At 42.5% G+C, this 27996-nt stretch overlaps 1 protein-coding gene and 1 long non-coding RNA gene across 6 annotated transcripts in view; one reads left to right on the top strand and one right to left on the bottom strand.

The window, feature by feature from the left end:
* The window catches only part of KIAA2012 (KIAA2012 ortholog), a 109072-nt gene that overhangs the window by 30184 nt on the left and 50892 nt on the right, over positions 1–27996 (top strand). For 3 of the 5 annotated variants that reach the window (XM_053906162.1, XM_019436600.2, XM_019436604.2), the window contains 4 exons: positions 2702–2872; positions 5514–5624; positions 16605–16673; positions 25313–25389. In XM_053906162.1, coding sequence (XP_053762137.1) covers positions 2702–2872; positions 5514–5624; positions 16605–16673; positions 25313–25389 — 428 coding nt within the window. The remainder of the gene's footprint in view (positions 1–2701; positions 2873–5513; positions 5625–16604; positions 16674–25312; positions 25390–27996) is intronic. The other 2 variants (XM_019436601.2, XM_019436603.2) reach the window with 2 other exon arrangements.
* LOC109259193 (uncharacterized) lies at positions 16–27391 on the bottom strand. The gene is made up of 3 exons (XR_002076594.2): positions 27229–27391; positions 27053–27116; positions 16–943 (listed from the first exon to the last, which is right to left on the bottom strand). It is a non-coding gene; the product is annotated as an uncharacterized LOC109259193 (long non-coding RNA).

Raw genomic sequence — 27996 nt, 5'->3', positions numbered from 1 at the left:
AAATTCCATTTCTAATCAATTTAAGAATATTTATTTATTCATTAAAAGTCATAATATCAATAAAAGACTTCAATTTTTCAAGACATCACATGGACATTTGAAACTATACATATGAGTATACCTAAGGGAATCTTTTATGTGTTGATAGGTTGGAAGTAATGGGTCATATTTGGAAAGCCCCTCATTTTCACAAAACCGAACGTCCTTTCCAATGGGCAAGATGACTGTATGATAAATGTTGAGTGGTCTCTGACGAGTGCTAATGAAAAGTAAAAGGATGAGCATTCATATTTATGGAGTTCTTCCTCTGTGCCAGTTACCATCCTTAGTTTATCTCATTTACTCCTCACAACAACCTTACCCTCATTTCAGAGATCAGAAAACTGAAGGCCTGAGAGATAAGTAACTTGTTTGAGGTCACACAATTACAAGTGGCCTAGCTGGGATAGGAGCTCAGGCCTTCTGATGCCAGAATCTGTCTTCCTACCCATTACACTGTCTTTCAGAATAAACAATACAATGAACAGGTCAGAACATTCTTGAGATGTTTCAATATTGAAAGCTTCCTTTGATTATTGGGGAAAGAGCTCATTTACTCTATCTCTTAAGTGAGAGTTAATCATCCTAAAGATTCTGAAGTTTCCTTAAAAAAAAAAAAATCTAGATGTGGGCAAGGGTTGCTCTGTGTGCAAACAGGTAGGAAAGCAGCTTTCCACCTGTGGGTCACAACGTCAGGTGCACAGTCTGAGCCACTGAGATCAGTGGCAATATTGGTAAATTTCATCTTTGATATTGCTCACCTCACACTGCTCTCCACTTGTTTTGAGCTGCCATGTTCACCAGGTATCTAGAGCTTGTGCATCGTCTGCCGCCCTGCCAGAGGGAACCTGGTCTGAGAAGTCCCTGATATGTTGGTGTGAGTTAGTTCAGTATGTGACCCAACCTAGTGGTAGAAGCATAAAGAAGAGTCTAAAAAGGCAAGATTTCCATGACAATCTTTTTTACAAGGTTCCTAGGACAAGGGTATTTAAAGCTGCTAAGCAGAACTGCCCCATTGCTAGAGGTTGCACATACCCATTTACTTGCTTAGCCCTGGAAAATCTCACCTCTAATATCATAAAAATAAAACAAGATTTTATATATGCATATACACCATATATATTTTTTTGATGAACCACCTGAGATTAAATTGCAGACTTTGTGTATTTCTTCCTTAGCAGCACATATTTTTGAGCAATGAGTTTCTCATTCATAGACACAATGTAATTACCACACTCAAGAAAATTAACATTGATGCAATATTATTTTTTTTGTTTTAATTTTTTTTTAATGTTTACTCACCTTTGAGAGAGAGAGACAGAGCACAAGCAGGGGAGGGGCAGAGAGACAGGGAGACACAGAATCAGAAGCAGGCTCCAGGCTCTGAGCTGTCAGCCCAGAGCCCGACGCAGGGCTCGAACCCACAATCCGTGAGATCATGACCTGAGCCGAAGTCAGGCTCTCAACTGACTGAGCCACCCAGGTGCCCCGCAATATTACTTTCTAATACATAGTCCATATTCAAATTTTCCTAATTATACCAATAATGTTCCTTATAGGTTTTTCCCCCCAAGCAATCCAGGACTCTACTCAGGATCATGTATTGTATTTAATTGTCCCATGTCTTTAGAATCTTGTTCTTCATGACATTTGACATTTTTGAAGAGGATAGACTAGTTGCTTTTCAGATTGCTCTCAATTTTGATTTGCCTGTTTCCTTGTGATTAGATTCAGATGCAACATTTTTGGCAAGAAGAATGTAAGTGACAATACATCCTTCCCAGCAATCACATCAAAAGACACAAAATATCCTTTCATATTTATTTCATTTGTTATAATTTGTTTTATTATAGGGGATGTTAAATTTCATTATTTAGTTAAAGGTGGTATCTACTAGATTTCTCCATTGTAAAGATACATTTTCCCTTTGTAATAAATAAGTAGCCTATGATACTTTGAAATTGTGTGTGAAGCCAGCTTTGAAACACAACAGCAACAGTGTGTTAAACGTGAAATAAAGACCACTCTCTGAGATTAAGACAAGGTCTCAATCACTTAGATTACTGGGTTTCATCCTTCCTAGAATAGTCCCTACTGATTTTGAAAAAGAGCTGGAGGAAGAGAACAGAAGTGAAGGGAATGATGTGCTTTGTGTAGCATTATCATCAATCCCATTACCCTCTATCATCTGGAAGGTGTTACTTTGTACTTTATAACCTTGAGGAACCAAGTGATCGTTGGTTCTGCATAGAAAAATTGCTTTGTGGTTGAAACTCTGTAATCAACAATCCCATGAGCCCCAAGATGGGGGCTTTCTAATTTGAGATTTTGGTCTAGAAGGTTCTCATAGCCTCTCTAGTCTTTTTTCTATCTCAGGAGCCTGTGAACAAGATGAGAACAATAACCACTGCTCGGGTCCTCCCAGTGCTTACAGGCTCCCCAACTGAAGGGCCACTGTTCTAGCTAGCCACCTTGGCCATGGGAGACACCTGGCCTCCACTCCTTAGCAGGGCTAGAAAAGAGGGACAAACTTAAGAACAACTGGAATAAACCAGACTAAGCACAAGGAGCTATCAACCAAGTCAAAAAAAAAAAAGGTTCTTTCTCCTTCTTGCCGATTCAGAAATTCTCACTTGTGCTTTTTCTCCTTTTGCTCTGGAAGGTGATGATGCCCCACCCCAAAATATGACCCCACCAATGTCCCTGATTAAAGGAATAAAAAGTCCAGAGAGCCAGAGGGGCCGGGACAGCCCCAGGACATCAGGCTGCAACAGCTCCACAGGCCCCATGGACGTGAGAAGGGCCAAGGGGACACTCCCAGCAGAAGGACAAGGTAATCACTTCTGGGGTATACAGATGCTCCCCACCCCCACCCCCACCCAGCTTGTCTGTGGCTCTTGGCTCATTTAAATCATCTGCCAGGGCCACACAGCAGCTGTGATGTAAGCTGTTTGAAAGCCACCCCATTGAAAAGAGGAAATGAGCAGTGTTTCCAACAATGTCTGGGATTAATGTTCACCATGCATATTCCTAAAGAGTCAGTACATGTTTTAAGGGTTTGCTGCACCAACATGCACTGCCAAGCTGTTCTGTGCTCTCCTCACTTCTGGCAGCAGTATGTAATGACACAGCTCCCTGTGCTCATCAGGGAGACACGCTACTGGATTTACCAGGATATTCAACACCCTCCCTGGGGCAAGGGAGCCTGGTGACATGACCCTGCCAACAGGAAGAGTCCCCTGAGAGAAGCTGCCCTCCAGCCTGAGGCCTGTTCACAGAGAGAGAAGGACCCTGGGTTTCTACTGAAGGGTGAGGCAGAGCAAATCCACATCCTCTATGACTTAGGCCCACTTAAAGTTCTTATCCTTAAGGGCTGACAGTCTAGGAGGAGACTAAGATGCTTAAACAAGAGCAATAATGCAGAGACAGTGCAGCAATAGCTTCCACCGGGGGCTTTGATCTAAAAGCAGCTCATAAAGCAAAAATTGCCTAGAGTCCAAATTACCCCAGAGTCCCTTAGGGAGGTGCCATGCTGGACACTTTCTAGACCATTTTCTAGAAAGTGCAGCCCAGCCAGCTATTCCTCCTTCATGGGAGTGTTGGGCTGCTTTCTCTGGCTGAGCCCCAGATGAAGGAGATCAGTGTGTGTTTGGGTGCCAGACAATGTGAAGAAAGTATCTCTGTTAACAGCAGAATCACACTCAGGGCTGCAAGAAACTCACTCTCTGAGAGGCACATGGGAACTGAGAACCACAAAGACAGCAAGTATGGCATCTTTCATTTTCATCTCATGCCACTCAGGGACAGGATGCCTCACTGTTTAAGTCTCTGACTCCCTCCCTCCTTCCCCCAAGCATGTACAGTTGAAACCTTGTAAGCATAAATTAAATACATAGATTAGTAACTCCTTTATGTGTTTGCAGCTTCTCTAACACTGCAATGGTCAAAATCAAACTCCTCTCTTTCACTACCTCTCTATCTCTTTCTCCAAAGATGTCATTTTCACTTATAAACTATTTCTGTAAGGAATCTTTCTCCTACAACACTCTCCCCTTTTATACTTGCATGGCAGTGATCCTCTATTAAATTTGATACAAATGAACCAAACTTTGGGTACAGTCATGTCAGTAACAAGGGTGTTCTAGGAGGTTCCATAGCCCAAGACAAATCACAGCAAACACACACACACACACACACACACACACACACACACACACACACACACACTTGGACATTTTTATAAAGGGAGTATCTGATTAGAATGGGGGCACCTGGGTGGCTCAGTTGGTTGGGTGTCAGATTTCAGTTCAGGTCAGGATCTCACAGTTTATGAGTTCAAGCCCAGCATCAGGCTCTGTGTTGACAGCTCACAGCCTGGAGTCTGCTTTGGATTCTGTGTCTCCCTCTCTCTCTGCCTCTCCCCTGCTCATTCTCTGTCTCTCCCTCCCTCTCAAAAACAAATAAACACTAAAAAAAAAAAAAAAAAAGAAAGAAAAAATGAATACCAGGGCCATGACTATGATAAGAATGCAGCCTAAAGCCCCAAGTGTGTTGGCTAAGTGTGTGTAAATGAATGTGTATATGAGAGCACATGTGTGTATGAGGGTATGTGTATACTTATATGCCTACATGAGTGCTTGTGTGTATATATGTGTGTGTGTGATTATGCAGGCATGCATGCCTGAGGACAAGTGTGCATGTATTGATGTGTGTCCTTGTTCATGCAGAGTACATGTGTACATGCGTGCACACATGCATGTGTGGTTGTGCATGCATGCGTGTGCACACTTGCTTTGCATATATATGTGTGTGCACACCTGTAATTAGATGTGTGTGCACATCTGTAAATGTGTGTGTTTCTGTGTGTGCATCTTATGCCTGTGTGTGTGTATGTGTGTGTCCTTGTAAGCATCCACTGTGGCCAGTGGCCGGCTCTCCTCCTGACCCCTGTGCCACAGTGATAGGGAAGGGAAGGTTATAGAAACACCTTCAACTCTTCTAAGCAACAGAGGGAAATACAGCTTCCTTCTTCTCAGTGGCCTGAGGACCTGGAGTCACTGAGCAGTCCCAGCATTGATCCATAGGGTAGGCTGTACTGCAGAGCACGGCAGAGAGACATGTGATGGAAAAGGGAAGCAGAGGCTGAAATCACAGAGCCCTGTGCCCAGGGGCTGGGCTACACACCACCCTAGCCTTGCCAATATAGGGCTGCTTGAGTCCAGAGAGACCCCTTTGCCAGAGTCTCACAAAGGCATGACATAGGCTAGTGGCAGTCCCACACTGACCTCCAGAGAGCAGGACGTAAATGCTGGCCCTGCTCTGCCAAATCCCAGGAGTAGGGCTGACCCTGCACTCTGGCAAGCACCTGAGCATACTAGCATCTGCCTGCTGGGGATTCGGGGAGCACAGTCCAGGTGAAGCCTGCCTCCCCTGCACTGGGGCTAACATTGTTCATGCTTGTGTTTATTTTCAAGAAGATTCCAAAGACCCCACACTGGGACACTTCTTGCTGGGTCCAGATGGAGAAAACGTCTGCCTATCCCTCCCCAGGCCTACTGAAACCGAGGAGCCTCTTTCAAGTAAAGGTAAGATGTTACACCGCAGGCCAGCCTCACTTTTGTATGGAAAGATTTTACCTGTAGCTTCCAAAACTTCCCAGCAGCAGAGACATCGTTAAAAACAGATGCAAGTCAGCCAGTTTCTCCCCTCTCACTGACACAGAGGTGCTTCTGTAGCTCAGACACAATAACCCAATGTTTGCATGACAAGTTTACTCTTGCTGGAGCATCTGGAGAGGGAAGTTCCTGTGGAATGGCTTGGAGGAGGTCTAATGTGCTGTGTTGATGCCTTGATGAGAATGATAAAGCCCTTTTGGTAATTGCCCAAACTAAACACTGCCTTTTCTCTTCTTTCCAGCCACCTTCCAGAGGTGGAGATGGTTAATTGGTAATCCAATCAGGTATCCTTGTTATGTGCGTTGGTTCATTGCTGCAAATCATTTGGCTTCTGACAGATATCAAAGCAGTTTCCAAAAACCCTCTGGCACATTACCTTTTTGGAGAAGAGATGCTGGCTCTGGGCAATAGCCATTTTGCAAAGAGAAAAAAAAAAAATGAAGTCAGAGGGTGATGAGTATCAACCACCCAGGAACCATCATGATGTGCATGTGTGAGACGTATGCCCAGCAGGCCTCTTGATGAGGGAGATTAAAATCTGTACTCATTTGGTGAGTTATGTCACCACTGGCTTAATAAAAAGAGCATGGATTCAAAGCCAGGAGATTTGAGTAGCCCTGGCTTGTCCTCTGCCTCCATCTACATGTCAGATGACTTTGGGTCAGTCCCTCCCAGTGTTCAAGGTCCCTCATCCAAAATGAGAAGATCAACTCCTCTACCTCCAGCAGCTAGGAAGTTTCTTGACTATTGCTGCAGTTTACATATTGCATCTATTGCTTGGAAATAGATGATTAGTACATGGGTTTCCAGAAACTAGAATGCATTCAATTCCAAATTCAGTGTTAAAGAACTTTCATCACCACTTGGGTTATTGCATGATATAAGTATAAAAATAACTTGGATCTGTATTGGCAGAAGCAGAATTTGGACAGGTGGAGGCCACTGTCAGTGTGACACAGCTGGTACAACAACTGGAGAGCAAATATGATTCTGTTCACCTGCCACACATTTGTCCACTCCATTCTAGGAGAAATAGCTCCCCTTTTGGTAAAGCAAAAGCCAGAAGCAGAAAAGGAAATATTTAGGCTTTAAGTTCGTTGTCACATTGTCAGTATGATGTTTCAGTCATTTTGGTATTCCCAGCACCTAACATCGTCCCTAACACATACATAGCAGGATCACAATCAATTTTCATTGAAAAGTCTTTCAATAATGTCCACACAAAAGGAGGAAAGAGAAATGAAACTTATGCTGAATAAATGGAGACTTGTCTGCCATCTTGTGCTAGTTCCATGAACAATACATTTAATCCTCTCAAGCCTAAAGGCATTCACGGTAAGCTTGTTGAATGAATCAATCCATCAGTCAGTCAGTCACTGGCCTCTTGCCAGCCTTTCCTCCACATACAATTGGTGGACCTTTAGCCCTGATGGTGATTGGAATGTGTCCTGGAAGACAAGGCAGAACCTGAAACCCACATCTCCCTACGGGGGGCCCATAGAACAGGTCTAGCCTTTGGAGAGTCTCTGTGAATAGGAAAGATTTTGTTGCTGTTGTTTTGTTTCATTTCATTTTGAGAAGGAGTATACTAAAAAAAATGTCCAACTCTTGCAAAGGACTTGCTCCAATTACACCAAACTCTTTGTAGCTCAGTTTGTTCAGATCCATCTCTACCATCCTCCCCTCCCTATCCTTCCAGTCTCGTCTCCCATCACATTCAGGCCCACGCTTTCCTCATCTCTCCGATGGCCCAGACATTCAGGCTTCCTTCTCTTATGCCCCTCCCAGCCTTTGCCCAATTGTTCACAAATATTGAGAATTGTTTTAAGTTCCAGGCAAAGGCTCATCTTTTCTGGGACAGTTTTCTTAATAAATCCACCTCCTCTCTTATAACTGCCTCAGCCCATTCCTCTCTCTCAATCCCAGTTTTGTGATTATTGTTTTTAATCTGCATCTGTTTTCTGTTTAGCTCCTCAAATATATTACATGAGTCCCAGAGAACCTCTTATCTTTATCACATGTCCAAGAAATACTTGCTGATTGATTTGAATACCCCAGGTACCACAAAGGAAAGTTCTTTGGGGATCACGTTGGGTTGTTGTTGTTGTTGTTGTTGTTAATTTTTTAAAAATCTTGAGTAAAGGAGACAATATGATCTGTCTGATCTTTCTGAGACTCTCAGACTCTGTCAACATCTATTTGGAAATACATTCTTAGGCAATTAGATCATGATATCTTGCTTTCAGAGAGCATAGAGAAATGGATATAAACCTTCAGAAGGAAAAAAAAAGATGTGAAGGCTAGAGATGGAATTTGACACTCTTGGTTATGTTGGGATATTGCAACACTTAGAAAATGCAAAGGCTTAAGAAAGGAAAAGTTCACTTGGAAGGATATAAGTCAAAGCAGTGGCTGTGCTCTCTGCATTGCTTATCCTTGAGTCAGATCCTTCACCTATGTTCCCAGTAATGGTGGCCACAAGAGAAGTTTTCTAAGTTTTTTCATTGCAAGAAGTTCAAGGATGTCTGTGCCAGTGATTCAGGTTGAGACTTCAGGTCCATGTAAATTTAAATTTTATTTAATGTTTGTTTGTTTGTTTGTTTGTTTGTTTGTTTGTTTGTTTAGAGCGAGGAGGGGCAGAGAGAGGGAGAAAAAGAGAGAAACCCCAAGCAGGCTCCATGCTGTAAGCAAGAACCTGCCACAGGGCTCAATCTCAAGAACCATGAGATCATGACCTGAGCTGAAATCAAGAGTCAGACACTTAACCAACTGAGCCACCCATATGCCCCCATGTAAATTTAAATTCTTGATCTCTTTCAGAGTTTCCAGTTAGCACTTGTTCTTGTCCTAAATGGATTTTTACCCCAAATATGTTCTTTATGTTTTGGTCATTTATTTTATTATTTTTTTAATGTTTATTTATGTGTGTGTGTGTGTGTGTGTGTGTGTGTGTGTGTGTGTGTGTGAGAGAGAGAGAGAGAGAGAGAGAGAGCATGAGAAGGGGAGGGGCAGAGAGAGAGAGAGAGAGGGACATAGAGGATCCAAAGCAGGCTCTGCACTGTGAGTGCAGAGTCCAATTCAGGGCTCAAACTCCTGAACCACGAGATCATGACCTGAGCTGAAATTGAGAGTTGGCTGCTTAACTGACTGAGCAACCCAGGCACCCCTGTTTTGGTCATTTAATTAGCATCCTTCTTCTTACAACTTTTTCTTGGTTCTTGGTATGGTGGTTTTAAAATATGTCCACAAATTCTCTGACACTTATTCCTCCAAAAGGGAGAAACTAATACTCCTTCCCTTGAGTGTAGATGGGACATAGTGGCTCATTTCTAATAAATGTAGAATATGACAGAATTGACCCAGACTGAGCCTGGGTCATAAAAGACACTGTGGCTTCCTCCTGGCTCTTTCTCTTGGATTCCTCACTCTGGGGAAAGCCAACCATCATGTCTGTCATGAGGCTACTCAAGCAACTTTGTGGAGAGGTCCATATGGCAAGGAAGTAACACCTCCTGCCAGCAGCTAGAATAAACTTTCCAGGCTTATGGGTAAACTAGCTTGAGAGGAGATGCTCCAGCCCCAGTGAAACCTTCAGATGACCACCCTGCCTGACATTGTGACTACAGCCTCACAAGAAACTCTGCACTAGAATCACACACCAAAGCCACTCCCAGATTCCCACAGAAACTGTGCAAGATATAATAAAGGTTTCTTGTTCTTAGGTCAGTAGATTTGGCGATAGTTTTAGCAATAGATCATATACTTCGTGTCACTTCCTGGTGATCTGCAATTTGGTAAACAGAAACATGTAGGGTCTGAAGAATATTCCAGCTGGTCTCAAAACACTGATTATTTAGAAGCAAACATACTAAACGGTTGACTTTTTCTTTGCTTTCCCCATTTGGCATCTGTGATAATGCTGGTTGTGGCAACCCATGGGTAAAAGAATACGATTTTCATTGAGTAGTCTTTCTCTTAACAACTGGTGCCTTAAAGATGACAGGAGAGTTAAAGGAGGAAAAGTCCGTTGGGGTGCCTGGGTGGCTCAGTCAGTTGAGTGTCTGACTTTGTCTCAGGTCGTGATCTCACGGTTCAAGGATTTAAACTCTACATTGGGCTTTGCACTGACAGTGCAGAGTCTGCTTCAGATTCTCTCTCTCTCTCTCTCTCTCTCTGCCCCTTCCCCCACCTCTCTCTAAAATAAATAAACATTGAATTAAAAAAAAAAATAAAGGAGGAAAATTCCTTTAGACAAAGTAGTGTTCAGGGTAAAAAGAAAGAACTCCAGACTAAGGGTCCAAAGTCTTGGGGTTTATGCTCAGCTCTACCACCTGCAATTTCTGTGATCATGGCCAAGTAATTTCACTGCTGTGGACTTCAGCTTCCTCATATGGGAAAAGAGTAGATGGAATTAGATCCAATCCTCGCAGACTATGTCCCATAGAACTCCAATTCCTCAGAAGATTAACAGGCATTATGTAAAAAACAAAAGATTCTGAGGTCAAATAAGTGTGGAAACCAGTGAGCTAAATTAGCTAAGCAGATTTCTTACTGCAGGACTTCACAAGGCCTCTAATATGCTAACGTGAATTACTGCTCTTTCAGATGAGGATATGCATTGTTGCCCAAACTTATTTGACCACTTAATTATTTATTGTTTTCAGCAAAGCACATGTGGATCTAAGTCATTTTTGGAACACTTTGGAAAATGCTAAACTGATGCTTTCTAAGGTTCCTTCCAGCTATAATGTTGTATGTTACTAAATATGCCCTTTTCCCAAGGAGACTCTCTTGGTGGGGCATTTCTGCTGTCTAAATCCTGAAGCAGGATCTCAGCCATTCAATAATTCACAACTGTTCTTATTCTCATTTTCCAAACATCACTTCTAATCATAAGGTCCACAATCCATCCATCTGAGTGAGAAGTAGAGGAAAGTAAGAAGCAGCCAGTGTGCAAATTTTGGACTGATTGCAAATTTTGCCCAATCAGTGTTTGTTAATAACCCATAAGAAATAATGTTGCCAGTTCTAATAATCTCAGGTCAATTGAAATATAGGAAAATGTGACTGGATATGGTCACTTGGCACCTAGCACTGTCTTCCAGCGGGCCTTCCTGTATTGCAGAGGCAAGGATAAAAACACTTCCTGGATAACCTTTGCCATCAGGAGGCTACACGCAAATTGGGTTCTGCCAAAGAGCTGCTCTAGCAAGAGCCATGGAGGGCAGAAGCAAGGCAGAAGCTTTGGGCTACTTGTGCTGACAAGCAAGCTTATGAAGACTGAGGTAGTTGCTACAGCAACTTTATAAGCACCAAGTTCTGTATAGTAACTCCATTCCTTTTTAAAATACATGGTGGTTTCTGTTCTCCACTAAGCCCTGACCAACATACTCTCCTTACAGAAATTATGGGAGATTCCCATGAGGCTCAGCATGGAGCTAATTTGGGTCTGTCACATAGACCACACAGCAGGCTGTGATAGCTGTGCTTATTCCTGGACTTCATAGAGAAGTAGGGTTCTTTCCCTCATCACAGTGAGGCCAGCAAAGCCCCAGCAGCCCACACTGGAAGGTGTTCTGATAGCCACCAGCAGAGAGCCACTAAAAAAATACTAGGAAGCCTCCTTTCCTTTGACAAAAACCTCTCATGATTCCTATAAGCACAAAAATTCCCCTACCTCATATTTGGCTAAAAATGTGTCATCACCACTTTATGCCTCCCAAAGAAGAAAAATGTCAAAAATAATAGTTCTCTCTGAATCTGTTGGAAATTATTTTTTTAAGGAAAAAAATCAATAATGAAGTATTGAAGAATATTTAGTTCCTCTTTATTTTTTTGCATATGATGATACTTACATTTTTTAGAAAGCCCATGAAATTATGAATTCTACCTCCCTTACATTTGTTCTATTTCGGAGAACCCCAGAGTCAAGACGGAATGGAGGCATGACCTTCATCATCATTTAAGCAGAGGAAGCGCTTATCAAATAGACTTGCTGAGGACACTAGTAAATTATATGGATAACAGCAAAGCTGTCTGGTTGAAGTGGGGTTGGTCTATGTCCCCCCCAACTTCTCCACAGCTCAGCTAATTCTTCCCCTCCTAAGATTGTTCCTGGGTAGGGGGTCTATACAGAGCCACTAGAGATATGAGACCACAGTTTGCAAATTCTCTCATTCTATAGATAAGGACACTGAGGCCCAGGAAAGTATGGTGATTTGCCCAAAGTCACACAGCTTCTATGTGGCAAATCTAAGGCTCAAATCCAGATCTTCCTGCACCCACTCAGGTCAAAGCTCTTCCTACTAAATCATATTTACCTCCAGTCCTTCTTGTCCAAGTTTCCAGGCTTCAACGACTAGCTGAATTCCCACCTTCTTTGTGACGGCTTACCTGATGTCATGCTAATTGCCGATTTCTTAGATTCCACTAATTCTTACTGCCTGGGCCTCTCACCAGGCACTTCATCACTTCCTTTACCATTTTTACTTTTTATCTTCTTTCCTCAAGATTTAAAACTCCTATGGGTTAATCCCCTTTATCTACTTCTGAATATCCCAGAAAATACCATGGGCACTCCTGGAATACTGCTCATAAATAATGGTTGAAACTGTGAGTAGCAGAGACTTTAATTGTTCACCAATATCCATTCTTTCATTATTCCTTTTATTAAAAGCATCCAGGGGCACCTGAGTGGCTCAGCCCGTTGAGCATCTGACTCTTCATCATGCCTCAGTTCATGATCTCACAGTTCATGGGCTCGAGCCCCTTGTCGGGATTTGTACTGACAGTGCAGGGCCTGCTTGGGATTCTCTCTCTCCCTCTCTCTCTGCTCCTCCCCCACTCACACACGTGTGTGTATGTGCATTATTTCTCTCTCCCTCTCTCAAAATAAATAAATACACATTTAAAAGCATCCAAATTTAGCTGAATATATGGCTGCTGGCTAGAAATTACGTTTTTCCAGCCTCTCTTGCAACCAAGTATGGCCATGTGATTAAGTTGTGGTTAATGAAATGTGAATAGAAGTAACGTGTGCAACTTCCAGGTTATTTTCTTAAAAAGGACACTGCTTGCCTTCCTCTTTACCAAAGGAGGTTGGTCTTCTTTCCCCTTGGACTCGGCTGAGGTGGTAAAACAGCTCAACCAGGTAGAAGAGGGCAATAGTCGATGAGAAAATGGAGCCATAAGATATAAGAAACATCAGTGCTCAGATAACTTCATGAAGCAAAGCCACCCTGATCTGCCCACCTACCTCTCAACTCTTATCAGAAAGATAAATAAATGTTTACCTTTTAGAGTCTCTTGTCACAGCAGCTCACCATGTTCCTTAGCTAAAATAATGTGACTATAATAACATCTGCCATCCCAAACCATAAGAGACTCTTAAAAACAGAGAACAAACTGAGGGTTGCTGGAAGGGAGGTAGGCAGGGGGATGGGCTAAATGGGTGATGGGTATTAAGGAAGGCACTTGTGATGAGCACTGGGCATTATATGTAAGTGATGAATCACTAAATTCTACTCCTGAAATCATTATTACACTATATGTTAACTAACTTGGACTTAAATAAAAATTAAAAATAAAAAAAAGTTCATGCTACCCAAAAAAAGGATTATTCTCAAATGTGTTCCCAATTCCAGTCCTCAGAATGATACTGAAATACATGATAAAGTGTGTTTCCTTGTTAGGATAAAAAAATATCTGCCATCCCAGTTCCCACTTGGTAACATATTGCAGTACATCTTGTAAAGTATTAAGTAAACTTCTTATATAAAATATTATTGGACCTAAAAGAGAGAAGACCCATTACATGTGTGTTTAACTCCTATAATAAAATGTGAATGCCTATCATATGCAAGGGACAGAGAAAGAGGTAGATATCGAGTGCAAACATTCTCAGGCACTGTATCACCGGTGTCATCTCATTCCATCAGCCAGTAATCCCATGAAGTGAGTATTTTCATTCACATATCAGTGTGGGGAAACAAACACGGGAGCCTAACTCCCCTGTGCACTTTGATTTCACCCTGTAAGCAGTGAGCTTATTCATTCCCAGGCATCCCTATCCCAGAGCTTGCGCTCTCTCATCCTGTTTCCAAGGCTCAGCATCTGTGGCTACTGCCCAGCAGGGCCTCACAGCCCATGTGAGGACAGACTCACAAGGAATGAACTCCACCACAAGACAGAATGGCAGGAGTGCTGCATTAGAGGCCTAACCAACACGATTCAGGGGTGCTCAAGGAAGGAGTGATCAATTCTAACCTAGAGCATCCAGGGGCTCCAGGGAGGGATTTTTGCAGAGAAATTCCATTTGCACTAACCTTTGAGAAATTAGTAAAAGTGGATAAACAGTGCAGAGAGAAAGACATGACCAGCTAAGGGACCAGCATGAACAAAGACAGGAAAGTAGAATATGTGTAGAAAATGACAAGCGGCCATGTGTATGGATTGTGAGGGGCTTTGCGGGAAGAGACGGGGCTGAAAGTCAGGCCAGGGCCAGAGCAGAGACCTTGTGTTCCAGGATAAAGCTATCGATGCTGCTTTTTAGGCAACAAGGAATCACAGATGTTTGAGGAGGGGTGTCATGTAACCCAGTGCATGTGCCAGCATGAAGGAACAGGCAAGAGAAAGGCTGAGCGCTCAGGCTACTGCAGAGCCATCCAGGCAACAGCTGATGAGGGCCTGAACAGAAGGCAGTGCACAGACATGGGGGATGCTGCCTGGATGTGGGGACGTGCACCAGCTCTCTAACTCTGAGCAGCCAGTGACAAGCCTGATACTAGAGTCTCTTTACAAAACTAGCTACAATCTTCATCTCCAATTTTCCACTCAAATTACCTTTTTTCTGTTTTCACTTTCAGTTAAGAGGGTTTCTTTGGAGGCTGTGGGTGGGGAGGGGGAGGGGGATGTATTACACTTAAGATAAAGCAACAGTTAAGGCCCTGGAGCCCATCACCCCCACAGCAGCACACACAGGGCCACAGCTCTCTCTTGAGTGGCATTCAGTTCCAGCCACGTCCCTCATTTTTAAAAAAATTTTTTTTTGATGTTTACATTTATTTTTGAAGGAAAGAGAGACAGAGCATGAGGGGGGAGGGGCAGAGAGAGAAGGAGATACAGAATCCGAAGCAGGATCCAGGCTCTGAGCTGTCAGCACAGAGCCCCACGCCCGGCTCAAACCTGTAAACCACGAGATCATGACCTGAGCGGAAGTCGGAGGCTTAACCGACTGAGCCACCCAGGCGCCCCTCCACCCCCCTCATTGTAAGTTACACTCCCCACCAACACACATACAAAATAAATTTCAGTGTCACACACCTCTCAGCTTGTCAGTGTGCAGTGTGCCTGTTTTCTGGCTTATGTGCTCTTGGGGAAATGGTTGAGCTTCCTAGCAGACAACAATGGTATACAGTAACAGTCCTAAGGAAAACCCTCAGAGCAAATTTCTTGGGAGCTGTAAGGCAAAGGGTGAGGCGGTAAGCAGTGATGGAAAGTGTGTGTATAACCCTGTACCCTCTTACCCCCACACACAGCGAGGTTTCTCTTTCATGATTGTTTTAGCCTCTTTTTCCTTTCCAACCACCGACCACTCAATTCTTTGAGGGAAAATTAACATTCATTATGCAATTTATCTCTCTCCTTTTAATCCGGAGTGTCTGTCTCCAAGGTCCCTACTCAATAATTAATGTTTGTTCTCATTTCCCATTCTCCAGAGCATCTATTCTTGAACTGTAGGGTCAACAATTAACACTAATTATGGCTTTTCCTCTCTCCAGTGTTGGTTCTCAGAATCCCAAGTTGCCCTGCTCAGCCTAAGTTGTGTGTGTGTGTGCGGCTGTGTGTGTGTACTCGAGAGGTGGAAAAACACCAAGGAACAGGCTTTTCCAAGCCCACCACAGTTTAGCAAATCAATAAAAACAAACATTCTTTTTTGGCACCCTCTCTAGTTTATTATCAGTAATGAGACAAAGAAGCATAAATACATACATACATATATAAATATATTTGGAAATGAGTCTGGAGGGGGACGGTTAGAAGATTTCAAAATACTTTCCAGTTGGAATTTTCTAGGATTCCTTCTGACTTTTTCCTCCATATTGTTATCTCCTCAATATCACAAACCCGCCCTGCCCCACCCCCCAAATTTCCCATTAAAAACTGTTCTTCCATTTCAGATCCACTCAGTTGACCCCTTTGCAATCCATTACCACCACCACCACCCCTTAATTTTCCTTCTCTGGTCTGTCATCCAAATTCTCCTCATCCATTAAAACAGCATTGCTTCAACGAGTTTTCATTTTGACTGACAAGGACAGCCAGAAGAATAATTTTTGCCCAAGGTAACTTTAAGAGATTGCAAAAAAAAGAATCATGAGGGCTGTGCAAAAGCCTGTCTGTCTTCTTGGCTGGAATCAGATGGGTTAGAATCCCCCCCGACTCCCCTGGTCCAACCCTTGTATTTGCACTACAGCTGCAGGCTGGGGCTCCTCACGCTTGTCTGTCATCCCCCCATTGCTGCACGCTCTGGGGCCCCATAGCACATCTGCTGTTCAAATCTGGGCATCTCCTCACAGCATGTGTCAAGCATTAACTGTTTCATGCTCTTGCTCTGTAAAAAGTTTTCCTCTCAGAATTTCAGCATCATGGTCCCTACAGGATTTCACTCTTAAACATCTTCAATAAAAGTATTATTTTCTTCAGCACTTTTTAAATCCCAGATCAACCTTCTCTCCATGATAGCACCAACAGATTTTTTTAAACCATTCAGTTTATTATGAGGCTTAAGCATCAAAGCCTCCACTTGGTTTTCCCTTGTCTTGAGGTAAGAAAAATAGCTTTTTTCAAGACTTTTTCACACTCACAGGTAAAACCCTTATTGTTTTTCAGCCTATGAATCTATCAATTCAAATACCAGCCATGAAAAGGAGGGGTCTAGTATTCAACACCTCCTAAAAGGTAAGCTTTTCCTCTAAAAAGGTCACTTCTAGGGGCACCTGGGTGGCTGAGTTGGTTAAACATCCAACTTCAGCTCAGGTCATGATCTCACGGTTTGTGAGTTCAAGCCCCATATCAGGCTCTGTGCTGACAGCTCAGAGCCTGGAGCCAGCTTCAGATTCTGTGTCCCCTCTCTCTCTGCCCCACCTCTGCTCGCGCTCTGTCTCTCTTCTCTCTCTCAAAAATAAATAAACTTAAAAAAAAAAAGGTCAGGGCGCCTGGGTGGCTTAGTCGGTTAAGTGTCCAACTTCAGCTCAGGTCATGATCTCACGGTTCATGAGTTTGAGGCCCGCCTAAGGCTCTGTGCTGACAGCTCAGAGCCTGGAACCTGCTTTGGATTCTGTGTCTCCCTCTTTCTTTGCCCCTACCCCGCTCATGCTGTCTCTCTCTTTCTCTCAAAAATAAATAAATGTTAAAAACAATTTTTTAAAAAAGGTCACCTCTACTTCTCCTCTATGTCATTTGACTCCCATACATATTATTTGATACTGAGACCTCCAGAAACACACAATTTCTCCCCAAATATAGCAATAAGTAGGAAAGAGGATTCACTTCTTGGAGAGCCTGGGAAATGTGGTGTCCTCGTGAGTTATGCATGGGCAACACTGTGTGCTGTGGTCTGAGTGTAAATCCTAGGGGAGAAGAGAAGCTGAACCAAGTGCTTGTACTTGGTTGGCCCAGGAAGGGAAATCTGCAAGGATGCCCTGTGGGTTCTGCAGGTCACACACTGCACAATTCACATTATGATGAGGTAGACATTGCCCCTCGCATTGTGCTCAGCCTGCACAACTACAAATGAGGAAACTTTGAAAAATGCTCCCAGGCATGGTTTTTTTTGTTTTTTGTTTTTTTGGTTTTTTGTTTTTTTTAAGAGAGAGAGAGGGTGCAAGTGAACGAGGGGCAGAGAGAGAGAACCCCAGGAGGGACAAAGAGAGAGAATCGGGGCTTAAGCATACAAACTGTGAGATCATGACTTAAGCCGAAGTCAGATGCTTAATGACTCAGCCACCTAGGCCCCCACTCAGGCATGTTTTCTAAATGGAGGACTGAAGCCAGCACTACCTCTTCCAAGCTTCCTTTCATACTTCACTCCCTCCCATGCAGAAAGAAGCCAAAACGAGAAGTGTAGGCTGACTTTGCAGTTCATCCTCCACCTACCACCATTGCTTCAGACCAGGGGTAAAGGATGATTATGTAGAGACCACCTCTCTCTCCCTAAAATTGTCTTTGATTAATAGAGAAATGTGTATGGTCTTCCTCACTGCTTATTTGGGGACAGGCAGCAATGAATCTCCAATGAAGGACCTGCTATAGTGACAGGAAGCAATGCCACGGATGGTGTGCTGGAGCCAGAGCTGGGGGGAGGGAATTGGTTTTGCCAGACACCACAAGACTAAAAGGAGAGAAGGCACAATCATATGCTTGCCAATCCCAAAATCTGTAAGCAGAGAATACTTGAGAGCCTGGCTTTCTGCATTACCCCTCCTGCCATTCTCCTTGGATGGACATGCTGACCATGGTAGGAAGTTTCAGCGTCAGCTCTGTTCATTCTCACTTTTTAGTTGGAACTGGGCCAGAGCAGCTCTTAATAGGAGCTCTCTGGTGAATGATGATGGTGATGGTGGAGATGATAGGTACCACTGTTATCTCTCTTTGATATGCCAAGCATTGTGCTGAACGCTTTACATTCATTATTTCACTTCATCCTCACACCAATGACAGGAGGTAAATTCTATCATTATCTTCATTTTTCATCTAGGACAATGTGGCTCAGAGAGGTTAAGTGACTTGCCTAAGGTCACACACTAAATGGAGAAGCTGTGATTGGAAGCCAAGAACCCTTCCTTTTTTACCATGATGCAGGGGTAGTGGCGACATCAATCTAAATAGGCATGTTGCCATCTGACAGTATGGAGAGTTTAGGAAATTACTGACCTAACAACTCCTATAAATAAATGGTTTTTGTTACACATCCTTTTATTCCTCCAATTTCCCTTACTCAGCATCAGACACCCTTTTGTGGGTAACAGTGAAAATGATTTACAACTTTCAGAGACATGGGGAGGACAGAAGCTGAATAAAAGTAGGAATAGGTTGGGAGAACCAAACTCTTGAGACAGATTTTCAAGTAAGATAGGCCATTTACAGAGTAGCTCTCCAGACCAGAATCATTCTTCCTCATACGGCCAAAAATGTTATAATTTCATTTCACTCTACTATTGAAAATCTTACTAGGCTCACTTTGAATTCACAAGTATTCTCTTATAAGGTTGACACTTCTGAGAAGCTATAGTCATTTACACTTTAGTAAAAATTTATTTGATCAGATGGCTGTCCTCTTGTAACCTAGCTGAGAACAGCTGCTCTGAAGGACTAAAAATTCTGACAGGGGTTAAAACAGAGGTGGGTAATTTGAAGGTAAAGGGTGTTTTAAGAATTGAAACATTCCTAACTGGTGGGTTGCCCTGGAGAGCTTGGATGAACAGAAGGACATTAGCTATATGAGGAGAAGGCCCAAAAAGAAAAGTACAGAAAGGGAAATAGTAGAGTGCCAAAGACAAATTTAGACTATTTCAGAATTGCTCCATGGCAAGCTTTATATCCATGAAAGGGAAAGAAAACTTATTTCCTCTCTTCTCTACTCCTAGTAACTAAAAGACCTTAGGCTAATGCAAATCTCTTTCTTATTTCCAAGCTTTTGAACATGCTGTTGCCTCTGCCTGGAATACAATTCCTCATCTCCTCCTATCTCCTGTCATTTTTAAAAACTGTGGTAAAATACATACAACCTAAAATTTACCACCTTAATGATTTTTACATGTGCCATTCACATTGTTAAGTAGATTCACATTGTTGTGCAACCAATCTCCAGAACTCTTTTCTTCTTGCAAAACTGAAATGCTATACCCATTAAATAACAACTCTCCATTCCAATGGGACTGCAGATACAAGCACCTCTTTCAGGGCTTAGATGTAGGAACCATATTTGTTCCTTTGATTTGCTCAATGACCTTAAACAATTCTTGCATCTCTTCATGCATGACATTCCCCATTTGCTTTTAAGTAAATGGATATAACACTACTTTGAAAATACTTGATACTCCCTGGAATTGAGTTCAAAGAGCAATTTAAGACATCTATTCATTGGAATCACCTGTAGATCTTTCACAACTTTTTTTTTCTTTTTGGTCATTTGGTTTTAATGAATATTTTCAGGAAAAAATGATATGATTCTAAAAAATTATGTAGATGGTGGAACTTGGGTATTTGTGGACTGGAAATTCAGTTTCAACTATTGCAAATGACTTCACAAATCAGGGACACATACACTATGTCATCTTACAGAGGCATGAAGTCAAATCATAGACATTTTGAAGCTGGAAAACAGAAGACCATCACTAAGCTAGTGAGTGAACCTAGCCCTCCTCTGAGTACCCACATCTCACTGCTGTGATCCATGTTTATTATAACACCTGCAATTACTCTTGAGAAGTTATTTTTCAAAAAGAACACTGATTTTTCATATAAATATTTTTAATGGCCCGAAAAAGAAGGCCAGCTCCTTGGGCTGGTAATGAACGTAAGAGAAAGTAAAGTGGTTTAACATTTTGATGATTCTCTGCCAAGAAAACAGTTTTATAAATCACTCTAATGCTTTATTTATAGACTCATTAAGAGCTTGAAAAACTCCCCCTCATTTTTCATTTATACTTTAGTTTTATTGGGGATATGATATACACTAGGGGTATTCACAAAACTAAGGATTCTTGAAATTCATGGAATGTGTCCCTCCCAGGTAGCCAGAATCTGCTATTCACTTAGTGTATAATATGCACAAGGGATCAGGGCCTTGCTCAAGCAGTGAAGTGGTGCTTAGCACAATGCATTTTAAGGCTGGTGTGGATTTTAATGTGTGTATGTGTGTGTGTGTATCAGTTATATTTCTCAACCTATAAAGTTTATAATATGTTTTCTTCTGTCAGAATGATCAAAAAATTGTAACTTTCCTTAACTAGTAATCCATAAATACTCTTTCCTGTTTCACCACTCTTCAGACATTTGTGCTATAAAGAAGCATGAGGCTTTTCTTTAGGATTTTTTGCCTCCTAGCTTCTCTCTTGCTTCTTTCAGTCATCTCCCTGTGGCCTATGGATTTTTGTTTGCTGTTTTCTTAGTTCTCTACAATTCCTTATTTGAAAAATAATGAAGATGTGAGCATTGGACCATGTCCAACAGAAAGAATTAGTGAATCTGTTTTACAAAGCACATAAGCTTGCTTATTCATTTATTCATTCAACAAACACTAATCGATCATCTCCTAATGCCATATACTGTATTAGGCACAAGAATAGAATTGAGAGACAAAGTCTATTCCTTAGTGTCATCCATAGTAGTAACGTGTGGTGAGAGCTATGAATACTCAGAGCTAACTCAGCCTGCAGCTTGAGAAGGCTTTGGAGTAAGAGAGCACTTAAGCTGAGTTTCTAAGGATATACATAGTAACCAGCCAAGTGGAGAAGAGTTAAGGCTGCTCCAGGGAAAGGGACCACATTAAGGTTAGAGAACATGGTGACATGGGAGAAATGTAAGCAGCTTATAATGACTGGCCCTCAGGGTACATATAAGGAAGGGAATGGGGAGAAATGCAGTTAGCTAGTGGGGTAGGCAGAAGCCAGATCATAAAAAGCCATAGCAGCAACTAAGAAATTTTCCCAAAGACTGTGAGATCCCATTTAAACAGGAATTGGTATAACCAGATTTTTATTTTAGAGAAATGACTCTTTCAGCTATCTAAAAAAACAATTGAAGGCGGAAGGGTTAGAGGCTAGACCAGATGTCTATTCTTGTTTGAGAGTGAGTGACCAAGAACAGTATCTTCTACAGAATTAAGATCACCACATGAACCGAAATGACCACTTTGTGTGTAGCTCCACCTTTAGCCTTTTTTGTTAATTCCCTTCTTCCTCACAGTCTTCCACCACAGGTATCCTTATTAATCCTACGGTGTACCTTGACTGGAGGGTTTCTCATGTAGTTGATATTTGGTTGCCATACAACTTATATTTAAATCCCATCATCTAGCTTGTCTTCCATTTGGGGCGTGGTAAACTGCCATGTACCTTTCAACCTCTCCATAAAAAATAATTCATGAACTTTTGAGAGAAGTTGGTATTCCCAAAGCTAAAGCCAAACCCTTGAGACTGAGCTAGACTTGATCTAAGAAGAAAGAAGTAAGTAAAAGGACTGTTATTTCAACTTGGAAGAAAAATATTGCCCTTGCATTTACTAGGCATTTCCATATTTACATTCAGACTGACTTATATCTTCTAGATGAGTCTACTTGGCTCCTTTAATAGATCTCCCTGGGGTATGTCCTTAGCTTGGAGATTTTCTCAGGTCTTTAGTAACTGTTTGATATGCCCATCTCACCCTCCTCTTCATCCAAGAAGATTTAAAGTAAAAATGTGTAGCATAAATAACGTCTTAAATCTTATCCCAAGAATTTGATAGTGACAATACCAAGAGGCCATCTTGGGTCTTGGTTTCCTGCACTAAACAAGCAGATCAAGATTTATTATAGCATGTCCAACACTCCATAGGTCATAGACATCTTGAGTCATATCATATAAAATAAGTATTTTTAGATATCATTTTTAAGGAAAGGTCATAGCGCTATGTAAAGGAACCAGAATTACCCTTCCTTTTATGGTTTAATCTATACTGGGAAGATTTTTTTTAATTAATCTGGAATTTGCCTTTGCATTTTCCATCTTTGACCAAAAACACAAAACCATGAAGGTACAAAGGCTGACTTTTAAGACTTCTCCCACTGGCTTCGGCTGGGCTCAGCAGGTCCAAGTGCAAAGCTGTGAGAAGGCAAAAGTGCTTTCTGAGATCTGCTTGGCAGTGGATATATCCCCTCTCCAATGAGGAACCACTGCAAATTATGAAGAAAGTGTCATGGGAGCATACTAAGGATCAAAGAGTAATCATGCCTTAGAAATGGCATGTGTGAGAAAAGGCCCTACACATATTTGAAGAGGCTCCTGCCAGCACCTCCAAAAGCTACTGCCCTTGTAACCACAGAATGTTTGGCCACGTGGAGTCTGCAAGTCTCTTGTTCTTTCCAAGCCCTGACACACGACCATGAAGGAGCCAGGTGGCCCGGTTTGCCTGATAAGATGACTTTTTGGTTTGGTCTCTATTCTGATACCAGATGAGGCCCACCAGAGTATCCCATACCAAGGAAAATAAGTTTTCTGAAACAATGGGAATAAATGATTATATTTCATTTTTATCAAAACAATGAATAATGATAACTTCAGTATTAAACATCATTAACATAAGTTTAAACAGAAGGAAATTTTAAGGCACCCTATTCCACGCTAGAATCAGATACTCTTTCCTGCTTTTGAGTGTTTGGTGAAGGATCCCATGATTTGAAGAAGGCAGAAGATTTTGGGATGAGACCCCATCTAGCAAGGGTCATCTCTGAAACTGCCTGATTATCTGGTGGGAATGCTATCTCCTTGCTAAAAGCCTGTGGTTAGATTAATGCTAGCAGTTGAAAAATCTGCTCTGGCCTGATGGTGGGCAGCCAGAGAAGGAATGTGTTTTCTGTTTATCTCTTTAGTGGCAGAAATATTCATCACAGAAAGACTCCGAGCTCCCAGTTTCAGGCAGGCCTAGAAGTTGTGCAGTCTGTAGTCTGTGAATGTACACACCAGCTCAGAATGATGAGAAAGAGCCAGGCCTGTGTTCACAGCCAGTTGCCTGCATTGGTTGATGGGTCAGTCAGTTCCTTCAGCTTGATAACAGGGGTAGATCCTGCCTCATTGTTCAGAGAGGAAGTTTTACCACCCCCATTGCTTTATCTCCCAGGAATGTAGTTTGAGCTGTGTCTCCTCCTTGACAGCTTGGACCTCAGTAAATTATCAGGGTCTTGACCCAAGAGATGGAGAAGTCCTAAGCGATTTTTTTTAGTCTCCTATCTAAAAATGTGTTTACATTTCTTGAACTCTGGCTGACTGATTCATTCTCCTGGTGTTGCAAGAAGTTTCTTTATGCATTAGAATTTATAAGTTTCATTTCTAAGAAGCTCAAAGTTCCTTCCAAGCCACAGTGAAGTGAACCTCATCTCAATGCAATTCTGCTGGGCTGGGTTTGTCCAGAGGATGGATCACGGCCAAGCAGCTGTGATGTGGCAAGCACAAGTCAGGCTAATGGAGGGAGTGTGATGTGGAGGGAAAAGTATTAGATGCTATGTTGGGAGATCTGGGTTCAGGTTCTGGTCTTACACTGTTTCAAGGAACAGCCTTAAGCCAATCTCATGAAGCCACTCTCTGGACCTCAGTTCCCCCAGCTGTTTTAAAAAAGGAATGTTTTAAATCTGTCCTAAAGCCATTTCAAACCAGAAGAACAGGACAGCTGAAAACAACAGAAAAGGAAAGGTTGGCCCACAAGGAATGAGTAGAGGTTTCAGGTCAAAAAGACAAAGATGCCACAGGCTCTTAAAAGTAACAAGCATGGAAATAAGTTTTTGTTGGACACTCAACCCACACTAGAGACTAAAACCCTTGTTAGTGGAGCCATGTGCTTAGCCAAATCTGTTCCCCAAATAAACATTCCTTTATAAATATTAAATTTACTTTCTTAGGGATAAAAAGAAAAGCAAAATAAATTCTATCCTTTTGCAGCACGGGGTTTGAGTCTTGGGCTCAAATCCTTACTCAAACCCTCACTAGTGCTACAACCTTAGGTAGATTAGTTTACCTTTCAAGCCTCAGCTTCCACACCTGTGGAAAGCAGTGATAACTCAACCATGGAGGAAAGCCACACAGATTAACATCGTCTTCGAGGCACCTGCTTTATGGAAAGTTCCATGATCTCCCACCAGCCCTACTTTGGCCTTTGCCTTTGTTTGCTTTATGTTTCCACTTCTTTTCTTTTTTTTACTTTTTTTAGTGTTTACTTATTTTTGATAGAGAGAGAGGGAGACCCAAAATCCGAAGCAGGCTCCAGGCTCTGAGCTGTCAGCATAGAGCACAATGCGGGGCTTGAACCCACGAACCAGGAGATAATGACCTGAGCTGAGGAAAGACACTTAACCAAATGAGCCACCCAGGCACCCCTTTATGTTTCCACTTCTGTTGCCCCTCCACATTATGAGGGAAAAGGGAAATCTCTGATCCCTCTATCCAGAAGGTTGCAGAAGCATTTTCTTACTTCAGTGAAGTACAATCATACAAAATTTATATTCAACAGTATCAGCAGATTTTTTTTCATCAATATTTCCTTTTTAATTTCAGCTGTATCTGAATTTTAGTAGCACAAAGAATTTACTTTTGTTCTTTTAAAAAGCAACCAAAACAAGAAAAATAGAAATTTGAGTGTAAGTTCTCAACACTATACTTAACATGGTATTTATACTGTGCTTATAGTGGGTCCGGGTGTCGTTTAGTGAGTAAATATGAATGCCATAGGTGTATGTGTGTTTATAACCCTATATACATGAACTAGGTGTGTTTGTATATAGTATATATAAAAATTAATGAGACCTAGATCTGACAGCTTTGATCCTTTTCTGATTTTCACCATAGCAAACAATGAATCCAGAACCTATCTTCACACAAATCTTAATGAAACCTCACCTTTGACCCAAAAGCCAGAGAAGCAGGTACAGTATTGACTCTGAATGAGCATGAGACTGGGAGGCTGGTCTATTGGTTTCTTGCCTCAGCTTGCTGTGTGACCCTGGGTAAGAGGCTTCACCTCTCTGGGCCTCATTTGCCTCATCAGTAAAATGAGACAAATGGACTATAAAATCACAGAGGTTCCTTGGAATGTCTTAACTCAGCTTGGACTGTTTTGTGTGGCTCTTCATGTGCCTGAATAAGTTGAATAGGCCTCTCCCTGACTTCTACAAAGCCAAAAAGGGAAGAGGGAAATACAGAAAGGCAATAGCCACTCAGACTCTGTACTAAAGGGCCCATTTTTTTCCCATCCAATTCTCATTCCTAATGGGGAGGGGGAAAAAAATAACAATCAAGAAAAAAATGTAAGGCTACTGTGAAAAAAGGAGAAATATGTTTCATCTGGATGGGTCAGAAACGTCTATTGGTGTTTCAAGGACATACATTCATAAGTATTTATCAGTTTGTTACTTCATTTGAAGCTTTGAGGCTGGACTGTCTTCAAATTCACTCTAGAGAGACAACTCAGGAGGAATTCCTGGAGCTGTACCCAGGGTCTCAGAGAACCTGAGGCAGAAACAGCACAGTTCCAGGGCACGCTCAGGTCTCTCGACCTGCTGGGCCACAGCCTGGGCAGACAGAGGGGTGCATGATCTCTATTTCTCCCTTATCTCCAACTTCCTGCCACAGTCTGGCTTTCTCCTCTTTCCTCACATTTATTAAAAAACAATAATAATAAAAGTAGTTTTAGTTTCATGTGTGTGCCTAGCTGGGTTCTGAGAAAGGACCTGAACTCTCACTGTTAGAACCCCGGGCTGGGTCAGGCCTCCACTGAGGTAAAACACAGCTGAGCTGACCCTTCCTGCTACTGAGGAAACACTGAACCAACGTTTGCATTTTTTTTTTTTTTTTTTTACATGCTTGCTTTGAAGACAGCCTTTATGAGGGATCTAGAAGGTTTTCTTTTTTAAGACAGTCTGTAACCAAGGAAAATATACCCTGCTATATTTTGATAATTCCACAATTCCAAAGGCCTTGCAGATGCCTCACTTACCCGAAACGCACTCCAAATTCACACAGCTCCCCTGGTTGTATTTCAGGAGACCTAATATCTCCAGCAATAAAACAGTGGCTCAGTCACGTCAGATGAAGCCCTACACTGAATTATTAGCCTTGCAGTCAGAAAGAGGAACACCAGGCCGAGGGTCTTAAACCCTAATCCTGGGTTTCCCCGGAGAAGCTGTGGCAAACCAGGTTACTGAGAACCTCGTGTGCCTTTTTTGTGAAAGGAGGGCCGTTCCTCCCAACAGAACAGGTTGGTTTGTTCAAGTCACAGTGGTCTTACTTCCTTTAGAAGTAGCCCCCAAGAGGAAAGCCATTCGAGGAAAAGCCTAGGGAGCCCCACCAGCCCCTAAACACAGAGAAAATAGCAGGGGGCGGGGGAGACTGAGGAAGGTGGAGGCTGCTCCCATGCCTCCCACCCCCTTACTTCTTGAGGCTAATGGCCCTTTATTAGATTAATCACTGACTTCAATTTTAACTACTTCCTCAACCTACTCCATGTAAATGACTAATTTCATGTTTACTATAAAGCATCTGGAAAGGATTTAGAAACAAATTTCTGCCCAGCAGATTTCAGTTACGTACCTTGATGGGCCGCTGGCAAATCCAGTGGATTCCTTGCAGGGTTGCCTTCCCACTCTGAAGCAGGCTAGGATAGCACACAAAATTGATCTTTATCAGCATCAGCAGTTTCTACTTTTCTTTCCTTCCCATTAATTCCTCACTGACTCGCCCTCTCCCTCCCCTCACTGGGGTCTGACCTTATTAGGAGTTCAGTCACATAAAGCACTTTTACTTTTTATCATTGAGCTAGCTGTGAGGAAAGAAAAAGAGAAAGAAAAAACCCAGAGGTGGAATATATGGGCATCCCCATGTCTCCACGAGAAGTCACAGACCTAGAGGTGGAAAACAGTTTCTGACTCGTGGGTGAGAGGAAAAGCCAGCCGTGACCGGGTTCGTGGATTTAGCCCCTGGGCGCGGGAGGCTGCCTCCGGGCGCCCCCTAGCGGCTGCATTTGAAGCCTCGAAGGCTCGTGTGCGTCTGTTCCGTGGAACCGAGCGGGAAAGACTGGGGCTCCGGCCTCCCACACGCGGGGTGGCAAATTGCGCGACTAGGTCCTGAGCCGCCCCTTCCACAGCCGGCCAAGGATCAGGGCCTCGAGGCAAATCTACAAGTAGAAATCGGAGTAGCAACGACATCAACAACTTCCTGGGAGTTGGAGGAGGGGGTTAAGCGGAAAGAGGGGGAAGAAACGACAAGGGGGAAATGTGCAGATGAAAAGAGCAGTGAAAAAAGAAAAAGGAGACAAGCAGACATGTTTCAACTCCAAGCTCCCATTTCCTCTTTCAAATGAACGGCCTCCCCACTGTGAACAGAATCAAGTATTTATGAAGGCATTTTTTGCATATTAATGGCTGCACACGGAGCATTGCCAGTTCTGAAGTCCTAAAGGTATGATGCCCTTTTTTTAATGCAGGTCCTTCAAACTCCTCGCAGAATTTGGTATTCTCCTTCACATATATTTTCCT

The sequence above is a fragment of the Panthera pardus genome, unplaced genomic scaffold (genome assembly GCF_024362965.1).
Source record: "Panthera pardus isolate Hobbes unplaced genomic scaffold, ASM2436296v1 HiC_scaffold_10, whole genome shotgun sequence".
NCBI classification, from domain to species: domain Eukaryota; kingdom Metazoa; phylum Chordata; class Mammalia; order Carnivora; family Felidae; genus Panthera; species Panthera pardus.
This window is presented reverse-complemented; position numbering and strand designations above follow the sequence as displayed.